At 45.8% G+C, this 19,264-nt stretch overlaps 1 protein-coding gene across 2 annotated transcripts; it reads right to left on the bottom strand.

Moving 5' to 3' along the window:
- Window positions 1–7,752: 7,752 nt before the first annotated feature.
- POLR3D (RNA polymerase III subunit D) lies at window positions 7,753–13,143 on the bottom strand. 2 transcript variants are annotated; one of them, XM_087437282.1, is made up of 9 exons: window positions 13,009–13,143; window positions 12,616–12,785; window positions 11,579–11,622; window positions 10,805–10,956; window positions 10,525–10,649; window positions 9,891–10,059; window positions 9,256–9,521; window positions 8,698–8,850; window positions 7,753–8,529 (listed from the first exon to the last, which is right to left on the bottom strand). In XM_087437282.1, the coding sequence occupies exons 2-9, from the start codon at window positions 12,778–12,780 to the stop codon at window positions 8,407–8,409; spliced, it is 1,197 nt and encodes a 398-aa protein (XP_087293408.1). In that variant the 5' UTR covers window positions 12,781–12,785; window positions 13,009–13,143; the 3' UTR covers window positions 7,753–8,406. The 2 variants fall into 2 exon arrangements, with proteins under 2 accessions (XP_087293408.1, XP_087293409.1); XM_087437283.1 differs by having other exon boundaries at window positions 13,027–13,124.
- Between the last annotated feature and the right edge of the window lie 6,121 nt (window positions 13,144–19,264).

Below are 19,264 nucleotides of genomic sequence, written 5' to 3'. Positions count from 1 at the left end.
GACAGAGGCTGCTGGTTGTTCCTCAGAATCCACTGTTTCCTTCTTCCACGATAACGAACCTTGACTTTTAGGAGGGTACAAGCTTATTCAAGAAAAAGACCGGAGGGGCCCGAAGGCCTACTGGTTAAGTTAGGCGCAATCCGCTTCTGCAGGCCGGGTTCGGTTTCTGGGCTCAGATCTATAGCACTGGTTGGCGGCCATGCTTTGGCAGCGACCCACGTATAAAATAGAGGAAGACTGGCACAGATGTTAGCTCAGGGTGAATCTTCCTCAGAAAAGAAAGAAAAAAAAAGATAAAGACCACATTTCTCAGCCTCCTTCGAGGCCAGAGGTGACTACGTCACTACTTTCTGGACAATGGTATGTAATCATAAATGTTATGGGACAGCTCCCAGGAACCTTCCTTAAAGGAGATGATACACACCTTGTCATTTGCTAAGGGGTGGGGGATCGTGCTCAGATGAATGAACCTTTCATTCACCTGGCTGCGTGGGGTGGGATGCAATGATTGGAGCTCTGGTCTTCAACTCAGAACTGGAGGATGAGGGCCACACCCTAGACACCATGGGAAGATAAGCTGGAAAGAACCCAAGACCCTTGGGTCTTTGTGGAGCACAGCTGCCACACTGGCTCAGACTGTGCATCTTTAGATTTTACAAGAGACAAATAAAATTCTATTTGTTTAAGCCACTGCTATTTTGGGGCTCTATTTTTTATAGCTGAATTTAATCTTAACTGATATTTTGGGGAAAATTTTTAATAAAAGAAACATATCTATTTTAACTATTTTTATTTTAACTTAATATTTATAAATGGACACTTGTCCACTAATCTTTCGGCAGAGGGACAGGTCCTTTTCTTTGAGTATGGATCCACCGATCAGCATTCCACAGAAACCACACACACCCTAACGCACTGCTAAGATCACCAGTTTTGGTTTCTTCAAAGGCAGATGAGAAGTCAGAGCATCAGAAAACCAGTGATGCAATGAGTGCAGAATTACCCTGGATGTTTACCATGTTCCCCAGCTTTACACTTATCTTGCCTAAACTTAATTCAACAGCATTTTTAGTGACACCTTTATTAAGTCTTTCCAAAGCATTTACCTTAGTTTCCATAGAAATAAGAACTTTCTAGCACTTATATGTCATCAGTTTATATAATATTCAATTAAATAATGTATTTACCTTATTTTCATCAAAAACACTTTCTTTTAGATCATATTTTATTAGTTTCTACGATGTTTAATTGAATTACGTAATTACAACAGTGAACACAACTGCAAGCTCGGGAAAACCACAACTGACATCTGGAAAGCATGTAACCCAGCCGCGGGAGCAGTGTGTTCTTCGCACGCCAACCCTCTGACGTTTGATGGAGGGAAGAGAGAGAAAGCTAATTATCTATCCAGAGGGTCAGCTGAGTAGGTCAGGGCTCCTACTCAGCATCTTTTTACATTTATGTAGTTTGAAAACAGAACCCTGGGAGCCAGCCCCGTGGCTTAGCGGTTAAGTGTGCGTGCTCCACTACTGGCGGCCCGGGTTCGGATCCCAGACGCACACCGACGCACTGCTTGTCGGGCCATGCTGAGGCGGCATCCCACATACAGCAACTAGCAGGATGTGCACCTATGACATACAACTGTCTACTGGGGCTTTGGGGAGAAAAAAGGGGAAAAAAAAAAAAAAAAGGAGGAGGATTGGCAACAGATGTAAGCTCAGGGCTGGTCTTCCTCATAAAAAGAAAAAAAACAGGACCTTGGTACATTTACCTTTACAAATGCATGAGTAATTCTTACACACTGTTGACGGGCATGTGAACAGGTGCAAGCATCTGGAGGCAGTGTCTACCAAAAGCCTTAAAAATGTCATGGAATTTGATTCCGCAAGGCCATTTTTTTTTTTACTTGTTTTTGAGGAAGGTTGGCCCTATGCTAACCTCTGTTGCCAATCTTCCTCTTTTTTCTCCCCAAAACCCCAGTACATTGTTGTGTATCAGAGCTGTAGAGCTGTAGCTCTTCTATGTGGGATGCTGCGTCAGCATGGGTTGATGAGCAGTGAGTAGGTAAGTGCCCAGGATCCAAACCGGCAAACCCTGGGCGGCAGAAGCAGAATGCTCAAACTTAACTGCTACACCACTGGGCTGGCCCCAAGCAATGCCATTTTTAATAAAGAATCCCAAGGAAATAATTGAGGATATCAGCAACAATTTAACCACAAGATTGTTGATCACAACATTTTTTTAAATAGTGAAAAATTGGAAAAACTAAAACATCCAGGAATCAGGGATTGTTTGGGTGACTTTTGATAGTCCAAAGATGGATTCTACTATAGCCATTAATGTTATATTGTAAAGTACAAGAGACATTTCCAAAAGAATTCCTACGATTATGTTGCCCTGGGGAAACATTTGCGAGTCATACTGAGTATGGTTAGTTTTAGGTATTGAGTGTATTTTCATTTGGAATATACTGTCAGAAGGGAATGAATCAGAGAGAACTTTGTATTGGCAGCATGACACAGTCACAGAAAGCTTTACATTCAAATTCTGGATCCTTAAGCCAACTGTGGTGAACGTGGTTGACCGGCACTCATCACCCACCACTTTGAAAGTGCCAGCTTGGATCACTGGGGCTAGAAAGGGAATATTACATTTTCCAAAACCTCTTGTGCTAGGGTTCTGATCTGAATTGTGTTTTGCCAATTGCGATTTGAAAGGTGGAGGTACAGGCTATCTTCTCACCACTCTGGCTGTTTTCTGCTGCCAAAGCTGTGGAGTCAACTCGATTCTTCTCTCTCTCACACCCCACATCTACTCTATCTACAGACCAAGCTAGCTCTACATTCAAAATAAGTATCTAGAATCCAAGCACGTCCCAACACCTCCACCATGACCACCCTGGTCCATACCACTGCCATCTGTTGCCTGGATTACTGTAGCAGCCTCCAAACTGATGCCTCTGCTTCTACCCTTGCCTCAACATAGCAGCTAAAGCGAGCCTTTTAAAACCTAAGTAACATTTGCAACAGCTAATCATTTCACTTAGAATAAAGCCAAAGTCCTTACAACGGCCTAAAAACCCTACCTACATGTGGGGGACTGCCCATCCCCAGACCTCTTCTACTGCTTCAGCTCCAGCCAGTCGCCTAGCTGTTTCTGATTCTAGCTGTCCTCACTGACTACTGATCCTGCAGGTTCACGTCCTCAAATGATATTTTCTCAACAAGGCCTACCCTACTTACTGCGACATGCCCACTACCACCCAAAGACTCCCCTTACCCTTTTAAAAAAATTCCGAAGCACTTGTCACCATCTCAACACTATGTAACTTACTTACTTAGGCTTCTTGTCTGTCTCCCTCACTAGAGTCAAAGTTCCAACAGGACAGAGACCCTTGTCTTGTCACTGATGCATCCTAAACTGGAACTGTGCCTAGCACATAGTAAGCACTCAGTCTGTGTGGGGTTCTCAGGTGTTCCAGGGTTCAATCTTTAGCTCTGTGGTTCTCCAGGGGCAGTTGAAATTGTGGCGATTTCCTGATCCCGGGTTGCCGCTCCGCAGTGTGTTCTGGAACTCCACAGCTCTATCCTGATTCTCCACCTTCCTGATTACGGTAGGGGCTGTAGCTCCCCTGGTGCATCAGTGCTCTGGCGTTCTGAATCCTGGAGGCTCAACCTAGGCTCGCTCCTCCAGCTTCCAATGAAGTCTATAAACACTTATTTTCCTGTATTAAATTTTTTGCTTAGAATACCTAGAATGGTTTCTGTTTTTCCACTGAACTCTGAAAAAATACTCAAGATAAAGTTGTCAGGCCAATGATGATCAAGACTGCATCTTTTCTGACTAACTGGGTCTTAAGTATAAATGAGCCAAATAGAAGAAAGTCTACCCACCTGCCTTAGCTTTTGGGGAGCTGGACCAGTGACTGTTCCAATGGAAGGGAACAGAAGAAATGCTTCAGAAGAGTTGAGTCAGAAGTTGGCTACACAGAGGAGTTACTAGAGGTGGCATTCTATCTCCATTTTTTCAGATGATACCTGAGACCCAACCCCACTCCAATCCCTACCCTCCATCACTAGAACTTCGGCAGTTGAACCAGTCCAAAAGGAGCAGTTAACATCACATCTGTCACTAGCCACAGCCATCTCAAGAGGGGAAATGCTCCACCTGTGAAAGCATCCTGCACTAGGATGGGAGTGTGAGCACAGGATGAATAGGTAGTGAATGCTACTTTTTCCAATGTGTACTATATCTAAGAAATAAGCGTCTCTTCCTTTAAAGAACCAAGCATTGAGTCATCAATTCAATTGGATCACGTGAGTAGGTCTGGAAGGATTAATAAATGCTGTCTTTTTTTTTTTTTTTTAAACTTTATTTACTTATTTTTCCCCCCAAAGCCCCAGTAGATAGTTGTATGTCATAGTTGCACATCCTTCTAGTTGCTGTACATGGGACGCAGCCTCAGCACGGCCGGAGAAGCAGTGCGTCGGTGTGCGCCCAGGATCCGAACCCGGGGCGACAGCAGCGGAGCGCGCGCACTTAACTGCTAAGCCACGGGGCCGGCCCAATGAATGCTGTCTTTATCTTTCAGCTAGCTCAGAAGTATCTGAAGTACAAGATGCTCATTAACACAGAAGAACTGTATATACTTTTGAGTGAGATAAAGCAGCATAATATTTGTCATTATATATAACATACACAATTTTGGAGTCTGAAAGAACGTGCACTAAAATGTTAAAACTGGTTTATTTAGTAGAATAAAAGCTAATTGAACATGAAAAAAATTCTACCTAGATATACTTTATGATTTTACTACAATAGACAGTACTTTTTTATGGACTGTCTACCTGTCATTCTTGCTTCTTCCCTACTAACAAAACCCTGTCTCAGGCAACAGGATGCCCAGCGCCAGGGTACAAAGTGGTCCACCCATCCCTCTGCCAGTGCCCGGTCCAAGGATGGGTACGTGGCCAATCAAAGAGACCCAAGGGCAAGTCTGAAGGATACTGCTCCCTGATAAGAGCAGCATGAAGAGAAAGTTCCCTCACTGCAGTCTACTTTGCTTCCTGCTTTGGCTTTGGACAATGTCATTTGAAGAAACGATGCTGAGCTATAGCAGCCACTTTGCAACACTGAGGAGGGCAGAACAAATGGATCCAAGAAAATCTTGATGACATTTTGGCTGCCACCCAACTCTGGAACCATCTATCTCCAGACTTCTCATTACATGAGATAATTAAACATCTTATTGCATATGTCACTGTCAGTCTAGTTTCCTATTACCTGTGCTGATCACATCCTGATAGAAACACTTTCTGTCTGGCATCAAATAAATGCTTTATGTCCACTCTAATTTAAAAGCAATCCTATTTAGGGCCGGCCCCGTGGCTTAGTGGTTAAGTGCGCACGCTCCACTGCTGGCGGCCCGGGGTTTGGATCCCGGGTGTGCACCAACGCACCGCTTCTCTGGCCATGGTGAGGCCGCGTCCCACATGCAGCAACTAGAAGGATGTGCAGCTATGACATACAACTATCTACTGGGGCTTTGGGAGAAAAAATAAATAAATAAATAAAATTATAAAAAAAAAAAAGGTAGCCTTAAAAGCAATCCTATTTAAAAGCTACTATTACCTCATTTTTACAGAAAATAAATAAAACCAAGCTTAGGGAAGATAAGTAACTTTCCCCAACGTTACTGGTGGAGCTGGATTCAAACCCAATCCTAACTCTAAAGCCCACACTCTGTAGTTAAAAAATGAACAAGGCTCGGGGGCCAGCCTGGCGGCATAGTGGTTAAAGTTCACTCGCTCTACTTCAGTAGCCCAGGGTTCACAGGTTCGGATCCCGGGCAGGGACCTATGCACCACTCATCAAGCCATGCTGTGGTGGCATCCCACATACAAAACAGAGGAATGGGCACAGACGTTAGCTCAGGGCTAATCTTCCTTAGCAAAAAGAAGAGGATTGGCAATGGATGTTAGCTCAGAGCCAGTCTTCCTCACCAAAAAAAAAAAAAAAAAAGAACGAACAAGCCTATAGTTCTCTATTTCACTATCTTAACAAAAAGGACACACACAGATGCAGGTAGTAATAAATTTGCATCCATTTGCACTCCTATATGAATTTGGCTTTGGGCTTTTTACTCCCATCATTTGCATTTACTTGTTGTAGAAATGTATGCTTCAGAGGCTCGGGGAAGAAAGCAGACTTGCCTTGTCTTTTTTCCACTTTTATAGTTGACATCCAACCTGTGTATCAGGGATATAGAGACAGCTCATGGGGACTTTGACCCAGGGTCTAACAGTCAAACCCCAAGATACTTGAAATGGTGAAATGGTGAGCCTAAAGCTTTCCTGGAAGAGTCAAAGAACTAAAGACTGCAAAATACCAAACATCTAACAAGGCAGGAACTTTGAGTTAGCCCAGAAAAGCAGAAGAGTGTTTTTGAACCAAAGAAACAGAAGAGAAAGAGAGGATTACAATGGAGACCAACTGGCAGTGCGTCAGCTATTTAAAAGAAGACAAAGCACTGAAGCCGAAAGAACAAACAGCAGTTGGCTCATCAAAGCTCAGCCTCAGACCGAACAGCACTTCATAGTACACGTCTCCCGGGAACCCTCTCTGCTCAGTTCTCTGCAATGAGGAAGGAGACCAGGACACTATCTCAGAGCTCACGTGAGCTCTTAGCTACAGAAGGGGCAATGTGGTGACTAAATATTCAATGTCCCCTCACAGCTACCGGCTAGGCAGCTTGAGGAGCTCAGTGTAGGAAAAGCCCCAGCCGTGATGAATAAAAAACAGGCTCACGGGACAAAGAGAAGATAAGACTAAAGGAAGGCGTACCCATCCAAACCCTCTGGGACCACTAAAAGTCAGGAGGAGGCATTCTTATTGAGCCTGTGTGGTTCATCCCTGTTCAGAGGCAGCTTGCTCAGCTCACAGCAAAGGGAGCTGTGACACTGGCATCTAACGCCTGCAGACACTGCTGCAGAGGCTTTCCCCAACCTCTAAGATATCTACCCCCTGAACCAGGGAAAAACCCAGCCCTGTGGACAAGGGATGAGGGAAGAGAAGCTGCTCCTCTAGAGAAGACATGTTGAAAGGTTCAAGAGTGCGATGACCCGATGAAAGGAAGATCACAGACCCGTGAACCAAAACACCAGTGCGTCCTGTTGAGACTGGGATCCAAGCTGAGAGAGCAAACCTGATGATGCTAGGACAGAAGAGGTGGGCCCCTCAAATTCAAAGCTTTTGAAGTGGGAGGTCATCTGTCAAGCGCCAGATGCCATTATTCAATAATTCTCTAATTTCAATCTTACCAAGGGTTGTTTTTCAGCAGGATATGCCTTAGTGTGCTGATAATTCTCTCTGAGTGCTCACAGGTTTCTTTGGAGAAATATGTGAATGGGAGCTGGAAGAGTACTGCTGCTTATTGCAGGGGTGAGGGTGGGGGAGTGAGTCCTGGGACCACTGTGTCACCCACAGGCATCTGTAGGGTGCTGGGAAGAGTCTCTGACTCTTTCCCTTCTGACGGAACCTACAGCTAGCGCCTCACAGCAATGAACAGGAAGCCCCTGGCTAAGAGTGTTCAGGAGAAAAAGGGCATGGAAGGGCCTGCACCCGCACGCTCAGAGCATCAGGCCTGAGAGGGTGGGATGTGGAGTAAGAAGGCAGGGACAAAGCAGCTCTATTCACTTCTTCTGAGCGATTCTTGGAATCTCTGTTTTGATTAAAAACAGACTCAGGCAAAAAGAAGGGAAACTAACATTTATTGAGCGTCTACTGTCTATGTCTAGCCTTGTGCAAGGAGATTTCATCTACAATATTCCACTTAATCCTCACACCAACCCTGTGAGGTAGGTACTATCCTCATTTTTGTCAGACGAGGAGTATGAGGCTCAGAAAGGTTAGGTAGTTTGTCCAAGGTCACACAGGTAGTAACTGATGGAGCTGGGACTCAACAATCCCCTGCTCTGTCTCAGACACTGCATCCTGGAAGGAAGGAGGGAGCAAAAGCAGCAGCGACCATCCATACACTCCCTACTCTGAGAACCAGCACGGTCACCACGAGAAGGAGCCTGCACTTGTCCACAGACTCTCCTCTGTCTACCTGGGAGGAGGCAGTCAGTTGAAGAGAGAAGACATAAATATAAAAATAAATAGAAGGGACAAGTCCCTCAGCAGCGAGGACGTGCAGTATCCATGCCGTGAGGAGGTCATGTGCCATTCACAGCTGCTGTGGGAGGAGCCACGTGGGCCCTGCAGGGATAACTGGGACAATGGCTGCCAAAGGCTGGAGTGGGTGGGCTAAACAGGCCCCTTCTGGGTCGCTCAAATTTGAGAACAAAACGTCTGGAGCAGGCAGCAGCCGTGGGCACAGTCACCATCATCCTCCATCTGCTCATTTTACCGGTGTTTGTGATCCAAGAGGGATTCAAAATCGGGGGAACATACAAGTTTGTGCTTTACATGTCCCAGGACTGTCATCTCACCCGTCCTACTGTCTCCAAGGCCCACAGACACCAGCTCCTGCCAATAGACAGAGACAGCGATGAGAACCAAAACCACATAGCCCGTCACTCAGTACTGTGATTCTAATGTGATAATCCCAAGAACTCTTCTCCCTCATTCAGCACTGATTCTTCAACACTCCTCCACATCTTTAAGAGCCTATGCCCTGACCCTAGGGGCTCTCACCTGCAGGAAAGAGCAGGCAGTCCCCATTGTCACGTCCAGAGTCACCTTGCCCAGAAGGAGCTGTACCTTTCCCGACTTCCGGATGAGCAACTTGCCAACCTGACCCTCTGTCAGGTCAGCCAGGGTACAAGCATTCTCTGCCAGCCTGGCTTCCTGTGAGAAGAATCAGGGGACAGAAACTGGGTAAGGAGCCATTTCCTCCATCCTTCATGAATGAGCCCTTTCACAAAGGAAGGGCTGCCTGCCATTGGTTAAAACAAAACTCTTAGCAAACAAATAAACAAATGGACAAAATATCAATGAGTGCTGCAGCTAGGTGACTGTACGTGAGAGCTTATGTCCTCTCATTTGTATATGTTCAAAATACTTCATGGTAAAAAGTAAACACACATATACTTGCATTGAAATACAAAACCCCAAGATCCTTGTGGGCATAAAGAACAAATGCATATTATTTTTGCATTTCAGCTTGGGTGGCACACGTTTGCTTCCCCCTACAGAGCACTGCTTCCCTTCCTGGTCCCCCTGCATTTTCACAGAACTCATTCCTGGGCATACCCGGTCTTTCTCCTGCTTTATAACCACCATCTGTCCATCCTCACTCTGCACCTCTGTCTTGATAGGCTTGATGTCCTGAGTAGGTGGCTGGCCAGGGAGCGTGTCTGGCAGCTGGAGGAACAGCAGCTCTTCCTCCTGGGTGAGGCTCAGCTCCCTGAGCAGCTCTGCCACAGATATGTCCTTTGGGAGGCCTGGGGTCTTTCTGGTTGCTCTGGGAGGAGCCTTCATCTTGGCCTCCTCCTCCTCGTCTCGTGGCTCCTCTTTCACTGCCCGAGGTAATACAAAATGGAAGGGCTATCAAGCAGCCACCCTCCATGCCATCTCACGGTACCCATCCCTTTGCCCCCGTCTGCTCCACTGTCACTCAGCCAGGAAGCTGGAGGGAAACAATGGTAATGAAGAGGGATCCAGTTGTGCGACTTATCTAAAAAGGGATATCTGAGGCTAGGCCCACCAACCCACGTCAGCATAAACCCTCTGAGAGTGAGAATTTAGCATCTTTGTTCAGGTCATGTACTTTAGAGCTGGAATGGGAGAGGACCTGCTTACTGGCAGCAGTCTGGGAGGCTCATTCCTGGGGGGGATTCCTGAGGGGGAGCAGAAAAGCAGATGAGACGTGAACTGACACAAAGTACCTTTCACAACAGGCACATCCACCTCCATGTCCTCTTCCTTGGGGCCAGCCAGCCAAGGTTTAACATCTGCTTCTTCATTCTCTTCCTTAAAAAGCCACCCTGAGTGAGCCAGGGGCAGCTGCACAGGCATGTTTCGAGTATCATTCCTCAGCCCAGGGTCATCAATGAACTGCCAAAGAAGAGTCAAAGGGTCACACAGCCTGGCCAGCATGCACATGTACCTGGATTGCAGTCCACCCTAGCCCTTTTTTTGTGCGTGAGGAAGATCAGCCCTGAGCTGACATCTAATACCAATCCTCCTCTTTTTGCCGAGGAAGATTGGCCCTGGGCTAACATCTGTGCCCATCTTCCTCTACTTTATATGTGACGCTGCCACAGCATGGCTTGACAAGCGGTGCATCGGTGTGCGCCTGGGATCCGAACCTGTGAACCCTAGGGCTGCCAAAGCAAAGCGCACGCACTTAACTGCTGCACACCGGGCTGGCCCCCATCTTAGCCCTTTCTAACCGAAGCTTCCTGCTGCTTACCAGGCTTCCAGGACATCAGAGAGCTCTTCCTCCTGCGACCCTGGCTCCCTGGAAGCCCTTTTTCACAGCCACAAAGAAGCCCCTCCCCCCAGCCTGCTGGTACCTACATCATCCTTCTCCAGCATGCGCAAGATCTGTTTTGTTTCTTCATCCGTCTCCCTCTTCTCTTTTTTGATGTTGATGATATGAGAGGGCCCCATGTCCGACACATCCACTGTCTTATCCCAGTTCCCTATGGGAGATCACCCAGTTCACCAGGGGTAAGGAAGAGGCCAACAGCAAGGAAAACTAAACTGGGAGCAGGGGAATTCTGCCCTTGCCCTTTTCTTGGACAGTCTGAACTGAAATCCACCATTCCTTCCTCCCAGAGCCCTGGCAGCTTTGTACCCTTTTTCTTCATCATTTCAGCTGGGCCCTGCTCAAAGATAGAGTGGGACTGGATCACTTCTGGGCGGCCCCGGCCCCGGCCATGCCCCTCTCGCTGTCGGTCTCTCTCCCTTTCACGCTTCTCCTTCTTGATGGTTACTTCTTCCTTGGGCCTGGAAAAGAGAATGGATTAAGGAAAACCACTCAGTCACCCTGCCTCAGAGAACTGGTTTTACTCTCCCACACCACTGCACTTGAGTGGAGAGTTTATGCCCCAATAACTACATCATGAGAAGCAGAATCCAATCCTAAATCTAGCACCTGTTTCACTTCCTTGATGGGGCAGATCCCTTTCAGTTTGCTTTACTTTACCTTCTTCTTTGAGAATACATATTAGAACTATAACGCAAAAGTTGAATTATAGAGACTGTCCCCAAATGCGGATTTTTTGGTATTGACTGAAAGCAGGAAGGCTGTGATGCAAAAGAACTTAAGGGAAAACATGATACACCTTTGTCTAAACTAGTGGTTCTCAACTCTGGCTGTAAAAGATAATCACTTTGTCTCATTGCAACTAAGTTAAATCACAATTTATAGGGATGGACTCCCAGGCATCAGTATTTTTGTAAAGCTTGCACATTAGAATTATCTGGTAGCCTAGGTTGAAAATCACTAGTGATAAGAACTAAATACACAAATTTAAATTTCTGAGGCACATACCTAGTTATTTCCCCAAAGGCCCAAATTCAGAGCAAGTAAATAAAGGGTGAGTATTCAGAAGACCTGGCTACTTACTCCTCCTTGATCTTCCGACTGATGATATTCGGGGTGAAGGTTTTCTGAAAGTAAAATACAGGAATCACTGATTTGGTAAGTTCTGATCTCAAAGTATAGAGGAAAAGAAAAACTCCCAAAAGCATCTTCTATGGACCAAGACCACCATGGCTCTCTTCTGCACATTCCACACCGCTGCCAAAGATTTACAGAGATAGACATGTGCTTGAAAAGGAGGAACGTCATGTCATGGTGGCAATGGAGTTACACACAGAAGAAAGGGGCACCAAAACCCATTTAAACTAGCAGCCTCAGCTTCTGCCCTCTGAAAGGAGAGCCCTCCGGACTTCTAAAAGCAAAGTAACTTATCTAGTCTCATCTCCTGTTTTCAAACTGCTATAGAGACCAGTCAGTATCATAGGCAAAGATCTCTAGCAGCAAGGCTCAAGTAGGGAAGACAGATCTGCCAGCACCCGCAGACAGGGTTAGACTGCCACCACAATTCCCCAAGGCAGAGTTAAGCCTTTCAAAACTGGCTGAGTTACGCTTCTGTCATTCCCTACCCCCTTTCAGGGCCACCCTTTACATCTACAGTCGTCAACATAACAGGAGAAGACACAGAGCCTCTAATGCCATGCCTAGGATTCACCATACTCTAGACCAGCGGTTGGCACACCGGGATCCATAGCGAATTCAGAACTCTCTAAATCTGCAGGCAAAATGTATTATGAAACCGAGGCTTACATAGGTTTTAATGGTGTCCAAAACACACACAAAAAGTAAATAAAGACTGCTCATGTTGCTTTTAAACTAATTAGGATTCTCTGCCCTTCAGCCATCTCCGAGAACCATGTCAACATCTTGTACCCAGTATCTAAACTTAAAGGTAGGTCAGGCTCCCAGAATTTGTAGGCGGCATCTGGGGACGAGATTCGTGGGGCCCAACACCACGCCTGGCACGCGGTAGGCCCTCCATGAAAGTCCATGAACATTATTTGGACCCCGGGGGCCTGGAACTCAAGGTAGTCGGGTTTCTTTTGAAAGGTGCCGTCGGGTACCTTCTTGACTCCCCCGAGGGTGAGGTCCCTGGAGCGGATGGAGGGAAGGCGGCCCGGGCTGAGGGGAGGCGCCGGCCGCCGCCCGATAAGCCCCCGGGCCCCCGAGAGGAGGGGTCGCGGCCCTCCCGGAGCGCTGGGCTCGCCCGCGGCGTTTCCTTCCGACATCTTGCCTGGAAGAGAGGGGGGAAAGGGGCCACGGAGTCACTCGAGGGGGTGGCCACGCGGACCCTGGGCAGAACCGCACCCACGTCGCCTCCCGCCCCCCGTCAGTGCGTCCCTCCCGCAGCGTCCCTGCTCCTCCCCTCCCACGTGGCGAGACTCCTCGGACCTCCCCGGCCAGAGCGCTTGGCTCGCTCTCCCCAGGCCCCCGGCCAGAAAGCAGGAGGGACGCACCCGGGCTGCGGTCCGCACCTCGCGCGCCCCGACTTCACCTCCGACGCGGCCCGCAGCCGGCCCTCGGCCCCGGCGCCAGGCGGAAGTCTGCGTGGCAGGGCCCGAGCGCCGCCATCTTGCCGCCGGGCGGACGTGAGGTCGGGGGGCGGGGCCGGGCCACAGTATTTATCCGGCGGCGCCGCGCGCCCCTCTGCCTTCTCTTCCCGGTTCTTCCCGGAGTCGGGAAAAGCTGGGTTGAGAGGGCGAAAAAAGAAGCGGGCGCTGTCTAGGTTCCGCCACGGTGCAGCCCCCGGAGGGCTTGGCCCGGGCCCGGGGCCGGGGATGGAGGCGCCCAGCTCAGAGTCTAGCGGCCTTTGCCCCCCCCCCCCCCCGACGCAATGCGGGGATTCTCTGCGGCGGAGCCGCAGATCAGTGGGGTCGTGGCTCCGCGTGGGGCGAGAAGTGGGGGCGGAGAGCAAGACCCGGACTCAGAGTAGGGGGAACTGGGCCGGGCCGAGCCGCGGCTGCGGGCTCGATGGTGACCTTGGAGTGGTCACCGCAGCTCTGGGCGGCGGCCTCGCCCTCGCTGGGGGTCTCTTCCCTGGGCCCTTGGGGGCGTCCTGGGGTCGGCTGTGGGCGCAGCGTCGGGTGCCCAGTGATACCCGCCCTGGGCTCATGACTGCGGGCCTTTGTGCGCTCTTGGTCCAAGCTTGGAACCAGAAAAACGAAGTTTGCTTTACTGCGAGACGAATTTGAAGAACTTTTATTGTGACTCTGACATTTGTAATTTAACATAAAGAATGTTCTTTACTGTTACTCTCCCCACCCTCCAAGCCATGTGAAAACCACGTTAACAACATTAGGGAAAGTTCGAGGGAAGGAAAACATTTCCGCTACAATTCCATCCACATAGAATACTACTGTTAAAACTTTTGTGATATACTGCAGTCCCCTTCACAGAGCTATCATATCGTACCACAATTTTGAATCCCCTCCTTTCAAATAACATTTCTTTGTCGCTGCATCAAACGAGTGCGTAATGCTCGAGTGGCTACGTCATGACACTTAGATTGTTTCTTTCCAGTTGTAGTGAACATCTGGTGCATTTAACGTTTTTTCTTCTTTTGGGTTATATTTCTAGGACAGATTTCCAGATTTGTGATAACTGGCCAAAAGAAGACGTACTTTTTTTTTAAGTAAATTTTTTATTTTGATATTATTATGGATACACACACAGTTGGGAGAAATAATGCAGAGATCCCAAATACCCTTGACTCAGTTTCTCCCAATAGTAACATATTGCAAAACTCTAGTGCAATATCACAGCCAGAATATTAACATTGATACAGTCAAAAAGCAAGACATTTCCATCACTACAAGGATCCCTCTAGATGGCCTTTTACAGCCACACCTCCCTCTCACTCACCCCTGGCAACCACTAATCTGTTCTTCATTTTTATACTTTCCTGTTTCAAAAGTGGAAATCATTCAAAAGTGGAATCATACAGTATACGGCTTCTTGGGATTGCTTTTTTCAGTCAGCATAATTCCCTGGAGATGATCCAAGTTGTTGCGTGTATGGATAGTTTGTTCCTTTTATTGCTGAATATCCGTGGTTTGTTTATCGGTTCACCCTTGAAGGACATCTGGGTTGTTTCCAGTTTGGGGCTGTTACTAATGAAGCTGCTATGAACATACATATACAGGTTTTTGTGTAAACATAAATTTTCATTTCTCTGGAATAAATGCCCACAAGTGCAATTGTTGGGTCAAATGGCGGTTGTATGCTTAGTTTTATAAGAAACTGCCAAACTGTTTTCCACAGTAGCTGTACTGTTCTGAACATGCACTTTTGTGGTTCTTCATCCATATTGCTGAGTTGCTTTCAGAAAGAGATGTGCTAACATGCATCAACACTAATAGATATGAATGGTAGTAGTAGATAAGAAGATATATGTGTGTGTATAATATTTTGCCACTTCCTTCTGGGTACTGGCTCTTAAAATTTTAAACGTTTTTGCCAATTTAATAATATATTAATATTTTGTTATGTTGGTTTCTGATCAGACTTTTTTCAACTTCTTTTCTCCATACTGGTTTTATGATAACCAAACCTAACCAAAGAAAAATCCTTCCTGTCCCCTATAGAGCTACACAGAGCAGCCCTTGGATCAAAGATGAAATTGCTTTGATTTCATTCTCTGGGCTTTGAAGTCCACCAGCCTTTTAGCAGCTCCTAGGTTTTCGCTTTGTTTTGTTTTTTTTACAAGATACTTATCCATTACAGAAAACCTGGAAAATTTTAAAAAGCACCCAGAAGAAAATAAAAATCATCTGTTATTATCCCATCAACTGTTGCATATACTTGAAGTTGTTTTTCTATGCATGTAGATTTTTGAAAATTAACGTATTTTACATATGGTTATATAATCTTGTTTTCTCTTAACAGTACACTGTAAACATTTTTCTGAGTTATCAAGTATGCTTCTCAATTATGACTGTTAATAGCTAAACAGTACTCCACCTTGTTGTCTTGCACCATAATTTATTTAACCAGTTTCCTTCCCTCAATGCTTATTGGATTTCCACAGCATTTTTTACCCCAAAAGGACAAGAGAAGAGAAGAGTTAAATGAAGTCTTCCACCTTTAACATTTTGGGGCTTACTTCCTAACGATTATTATAATTTCCCTTTAAGAGTATTCTCCAGCTTTGCCTCTAACTAGGCTGATATACTTTCAGCACCTTTCTGCTTTCTTTCTTTCTTTGCTCCTGTACCTCCCACTTCATTTTCTCCCGAAGAGTGGTCATTCTTTTATCTAGCCTCAAAAGAAACTTGTAAATCATTACTAGCTGAACTCCATGTAATCACATCTGTGATTCTAGCAGATCTTAATTTGTTATTAATAACGTTTTATTGCATTTTATTTTTACATATTTCATAGTAAAGACAATAGTTTCTTTATTTTCTGATAACGTAATGAAACTAATAATCAAACTCTTAAGAACAAATATAGTTTTTGGGTCTAAATGCAGTTTGCAGAAGGTATAAACAGATTCTGTCAAAAGCCTGTTCCTGTGAATTCTTAATGGGCATTGGAAATACTAAATGAATAAGGAACCGTTTTGTAATATGTATCAGTAGAATAAATGGAATGTGTTATATGAGAATGCTACCTAAGTTCAAGCTATTACATGTTCTCTACGAGTAATTTGTCCTAATTTTTTTTGCATCGCTTTGCAGATCATTTGTTTGCTGGTTCCTCTTCATCTCCTTGACCTCTGAACATTGCAGAGCTCTGGGATTCAGTCTTCAGAACTCTTCCCTTTTTCCAGTTTCTTTGTTTCAAACCATGTGCTGTATGCTGATGACGACTCAATGCTTATCTCAGTCTGGACCTCTCTGAACTCCAGATGTGTACCTCTGCCTATCCCACACTTCCACTTGGATGTCTGCTAGGCGTCTCAAAGCTAGGTCTACATCTAAACTTTTGATCTTCCTCCTCAAACTACTCCAAAGTATTCCCCATCTCAGTAAACAGCAACGCCATCTCTCTAGTTGCTCAGGTCAAAATTTTGCAGCTGTTCTTGGCTCCTCTCTTTTTCTCATGGGATACATCTAATATGTCAGCTCTTCCAGATGTATCCAGACTCTCACCACTTCTCACCACCACTCTCACTCACATCCCACCTTGGTCCAGGCCACCATCATTTTTTGCTGTGAATATTATAATACCCTCCTAACTGGCCTGCCTGCTTCCACCTGGGCCGGCTCAGTCTAGTCTCAACATAGCATAATTAACATATTTCACATCAGGTCATGTCTCTGCTTTAAACTTCCCAGGGGCTTCTCATTTCAGAGTAAAAGCCAGAGGCTTCAGACTGGCCTACACAGCCCTGCATAATCTGTCCACTCACTGACTCTCCGTCCTCGACTCCCACCATGTTCCCTTCACTCACTCTGCTCCAGCTGCACGGGTCCCCTTGCTGTTTCTGGAACAATCTGGCATGCTCCCACTTGAGGGCCTCTGCACTTGCTACCTGGAATACTCTTCCTCCACGTAATTTTCAAGGCTCGCTCTCTCCCTTCAGTCAACTTTTCTATCCTTTGAGTTGTATTTACATATGTCTTCTCCATAGGTTCTTCTGTATGCAGCTCTCTTAATAGAGTAAGGGTGGCAAATACTGAGTGAGTGGAGGGAAGCCTTTCTAGCATGGCAGCAGTTTGTGGATTCACTATGTCTCCGTCTTATCCCCAGGATCTTGCCATGCAGTGCCCCGTGGTATTCCATAGGCCCTACATAATGCTGTTACACTGCAGGTATGACTTAGTGACTGTTCCAGTACCAGGGATCCATCGCGTTAGTCCCATGTCTCATTTCACTTGTGATTCTCTCTTCATTTCTCAATCTTCTTCCCTTAAACTTTCTTTTGCCCCTCCAACATTTCATTAGTGTGTCTCTTATAGTTTTTCAGAGTCCTTAAATATAACTCAGCATTTTTCCATGTCTCTTAATTTTAACAATTTTAATTGTTGTTTTTTTTATAATTTTATGTATTTATTTATTTTTCCCCCAAAGCCCCAGTAGATAGCCGTATGTCATAGTTGCACATCCTTCCAGTTGCTGCATGTGGGACGCGGCCTCAGCACGGCCGGAGAAGCGGTGGTTGGTGCGCGCCCGGGATCCAAACCCAGGCCGCCAGCAGCGGAGCGCGCGCACTTAACCACTAAGCCACGGGGCTGGCCCCCTAATTGTTAAATATTTAAGTTAAAAAAAAAGCTAAAAAAGTTACTATATTCTTTAGTTGAGTGAATACTTGGAAATGTGTCCAGTTTTTAGAATTACTGTAATGCTCTTTAGTAAGTTCAAAATAGGTGACTGGTGAAGGCTGTAGGAGGTCTAAACACAATTTCACAAAGATAAAGTAAATAAACACTGAGAAATCCACGCAGTTCTGATGAACAGTCACTGCCCACCCCCCACCCGGTGATTGTCAGCACGGTGAATAAACAGAGGGGTCTCATGGGCCGTCTGGATGTGTATGCATTCATTGGCCCGTGAGAGCTCCACACTTAGTTCAACCTCGGGGAAATACACGTCAACAACTCGAGTCTAGGGCCTGGCCCGGTAGCGCAAGCAGTTAAATGCGCGCGCTGCGCTGCAGCGGCCCAGGGTTCGCCAGTTCGGATCCCGGGCGCGCACCAACGCACTGCTTGGCAAGCCATGCTGTGGTGGTGTCCCATATAAAGTGGAGGAAGATGGGCACAGATGTTAGCTCAGGGCCAGTCTTCCTCAGCAAGAAAAAAAAAAGAGGAGGATTGGCAGATGTTAGCACAGGGGTGATCTCCTCACACATACACAAAAAATTCGAGTCTATAAAGTGCATAACCGACATTAAGACTGTAGATGGTTTTCACTTACAGCCTCATTCTCTGTTACCTCAGACTCTGTATTTGCTCTGTGTCCTTCCACCACAAAGAACCCGGCCTTTGTACTCAGACCTGAGTTTGAATCTAGTTTTCCTTCTTATGAATTAGTCTCAGTTCCTTCCATCTACCTTTTTAAGATGGGGTTGATGGATCCACCTCTCAAGGTTGTTGTGAAAATTGCGTGCCAGCACTGTCTTGGTGCTTAATAATGGCTTTTGTTAGTATTATAATCACAGCTTGGATATAGTGTTTAATATGGAAACTTCCAAGCATGCACAAAAGTGGAGAGAATAGCTTTTTGAATCTCAAAGTACACAGCTTCAACAGTTATCCATTGTCAATCTTATTGCCTCTACCCCTCCACCTACTCCCCCCAGATTATTTTAAAACAAATCACAGATATCATGCTATTCATCCATAAATATTATAATACATACTGCTGAAGGATATTCTTTTAAAAGAATAACCATAAAATATCATATCAGAACCAGTAATTCCTAAATGTTGTCAAATATCCCATTAGTATTCAAATTTTCCAATTGTCACATAGGGTTCTTTTTTTTTTTTAACTGTTTGTAAATCAGTATCCAAAATAAGGTCCATACCTTTTGATATGTTATTGGAAATATAATTAAAGTGTAGGAAGAGATTTTGCCGTAAGAATGTTTATTGTGGTATTGTTTAGAATGGAGAAAAAGTAAAATAACTTAATCATAGAAGAGTAAAAAAGGAGTGTATGACCTGAACAATAGAACATATACAGCAATTTAACACAGTAGTGTGGAAAGACTATGTAATCACCAGAAAAAGTTTGGTAAGTGAAAAAAGCAGGTTATAAATCAGTATT

This window comes from Ceratotherium simum, chromosome 12, assembly GCF_057802395.1.
Source record: "Ceratotherium simum simum isolate JZ-2026a chromosome 12, ASM5780239v1, whole genome shotgun sequence".
Lineage (NCBI taxonomy): Eukaryota > Metazoa > Chordata > Mammalia > Perissodactyla > Rhinocerotidae > Ceratotherium > Ceratotherium simum.
The sequence above is the reverse complement of the archived record's forward strand: the minus strand, read 5'-3'. Positions and strand labels throughout refer to the sequence as shown.

Coding starts and splice junctions, on each gene's coding strand:
- POLR3D (XM_087437282.1), bottom strand. CDS start 12,780: ATGTCGGAAGGAAACGCCGCGGGCGAGCCCAGCGCTCCGGGAGGGCCG. Junction 10,060..10,524: donor GCATGCTGGAGAAGGATGAT/GTAGGTACCAGC, acceptor CTTCTTTGGCAG/TTCATTGATGACCCTGGGCT. Junction 9,522..9,890: donor GGATGTGCCTGTTGTGAAAG/GTACTTTGTGTC, acceptor TACCTCGGGCAG/TGAAAGAGGAGCCACGAGAC.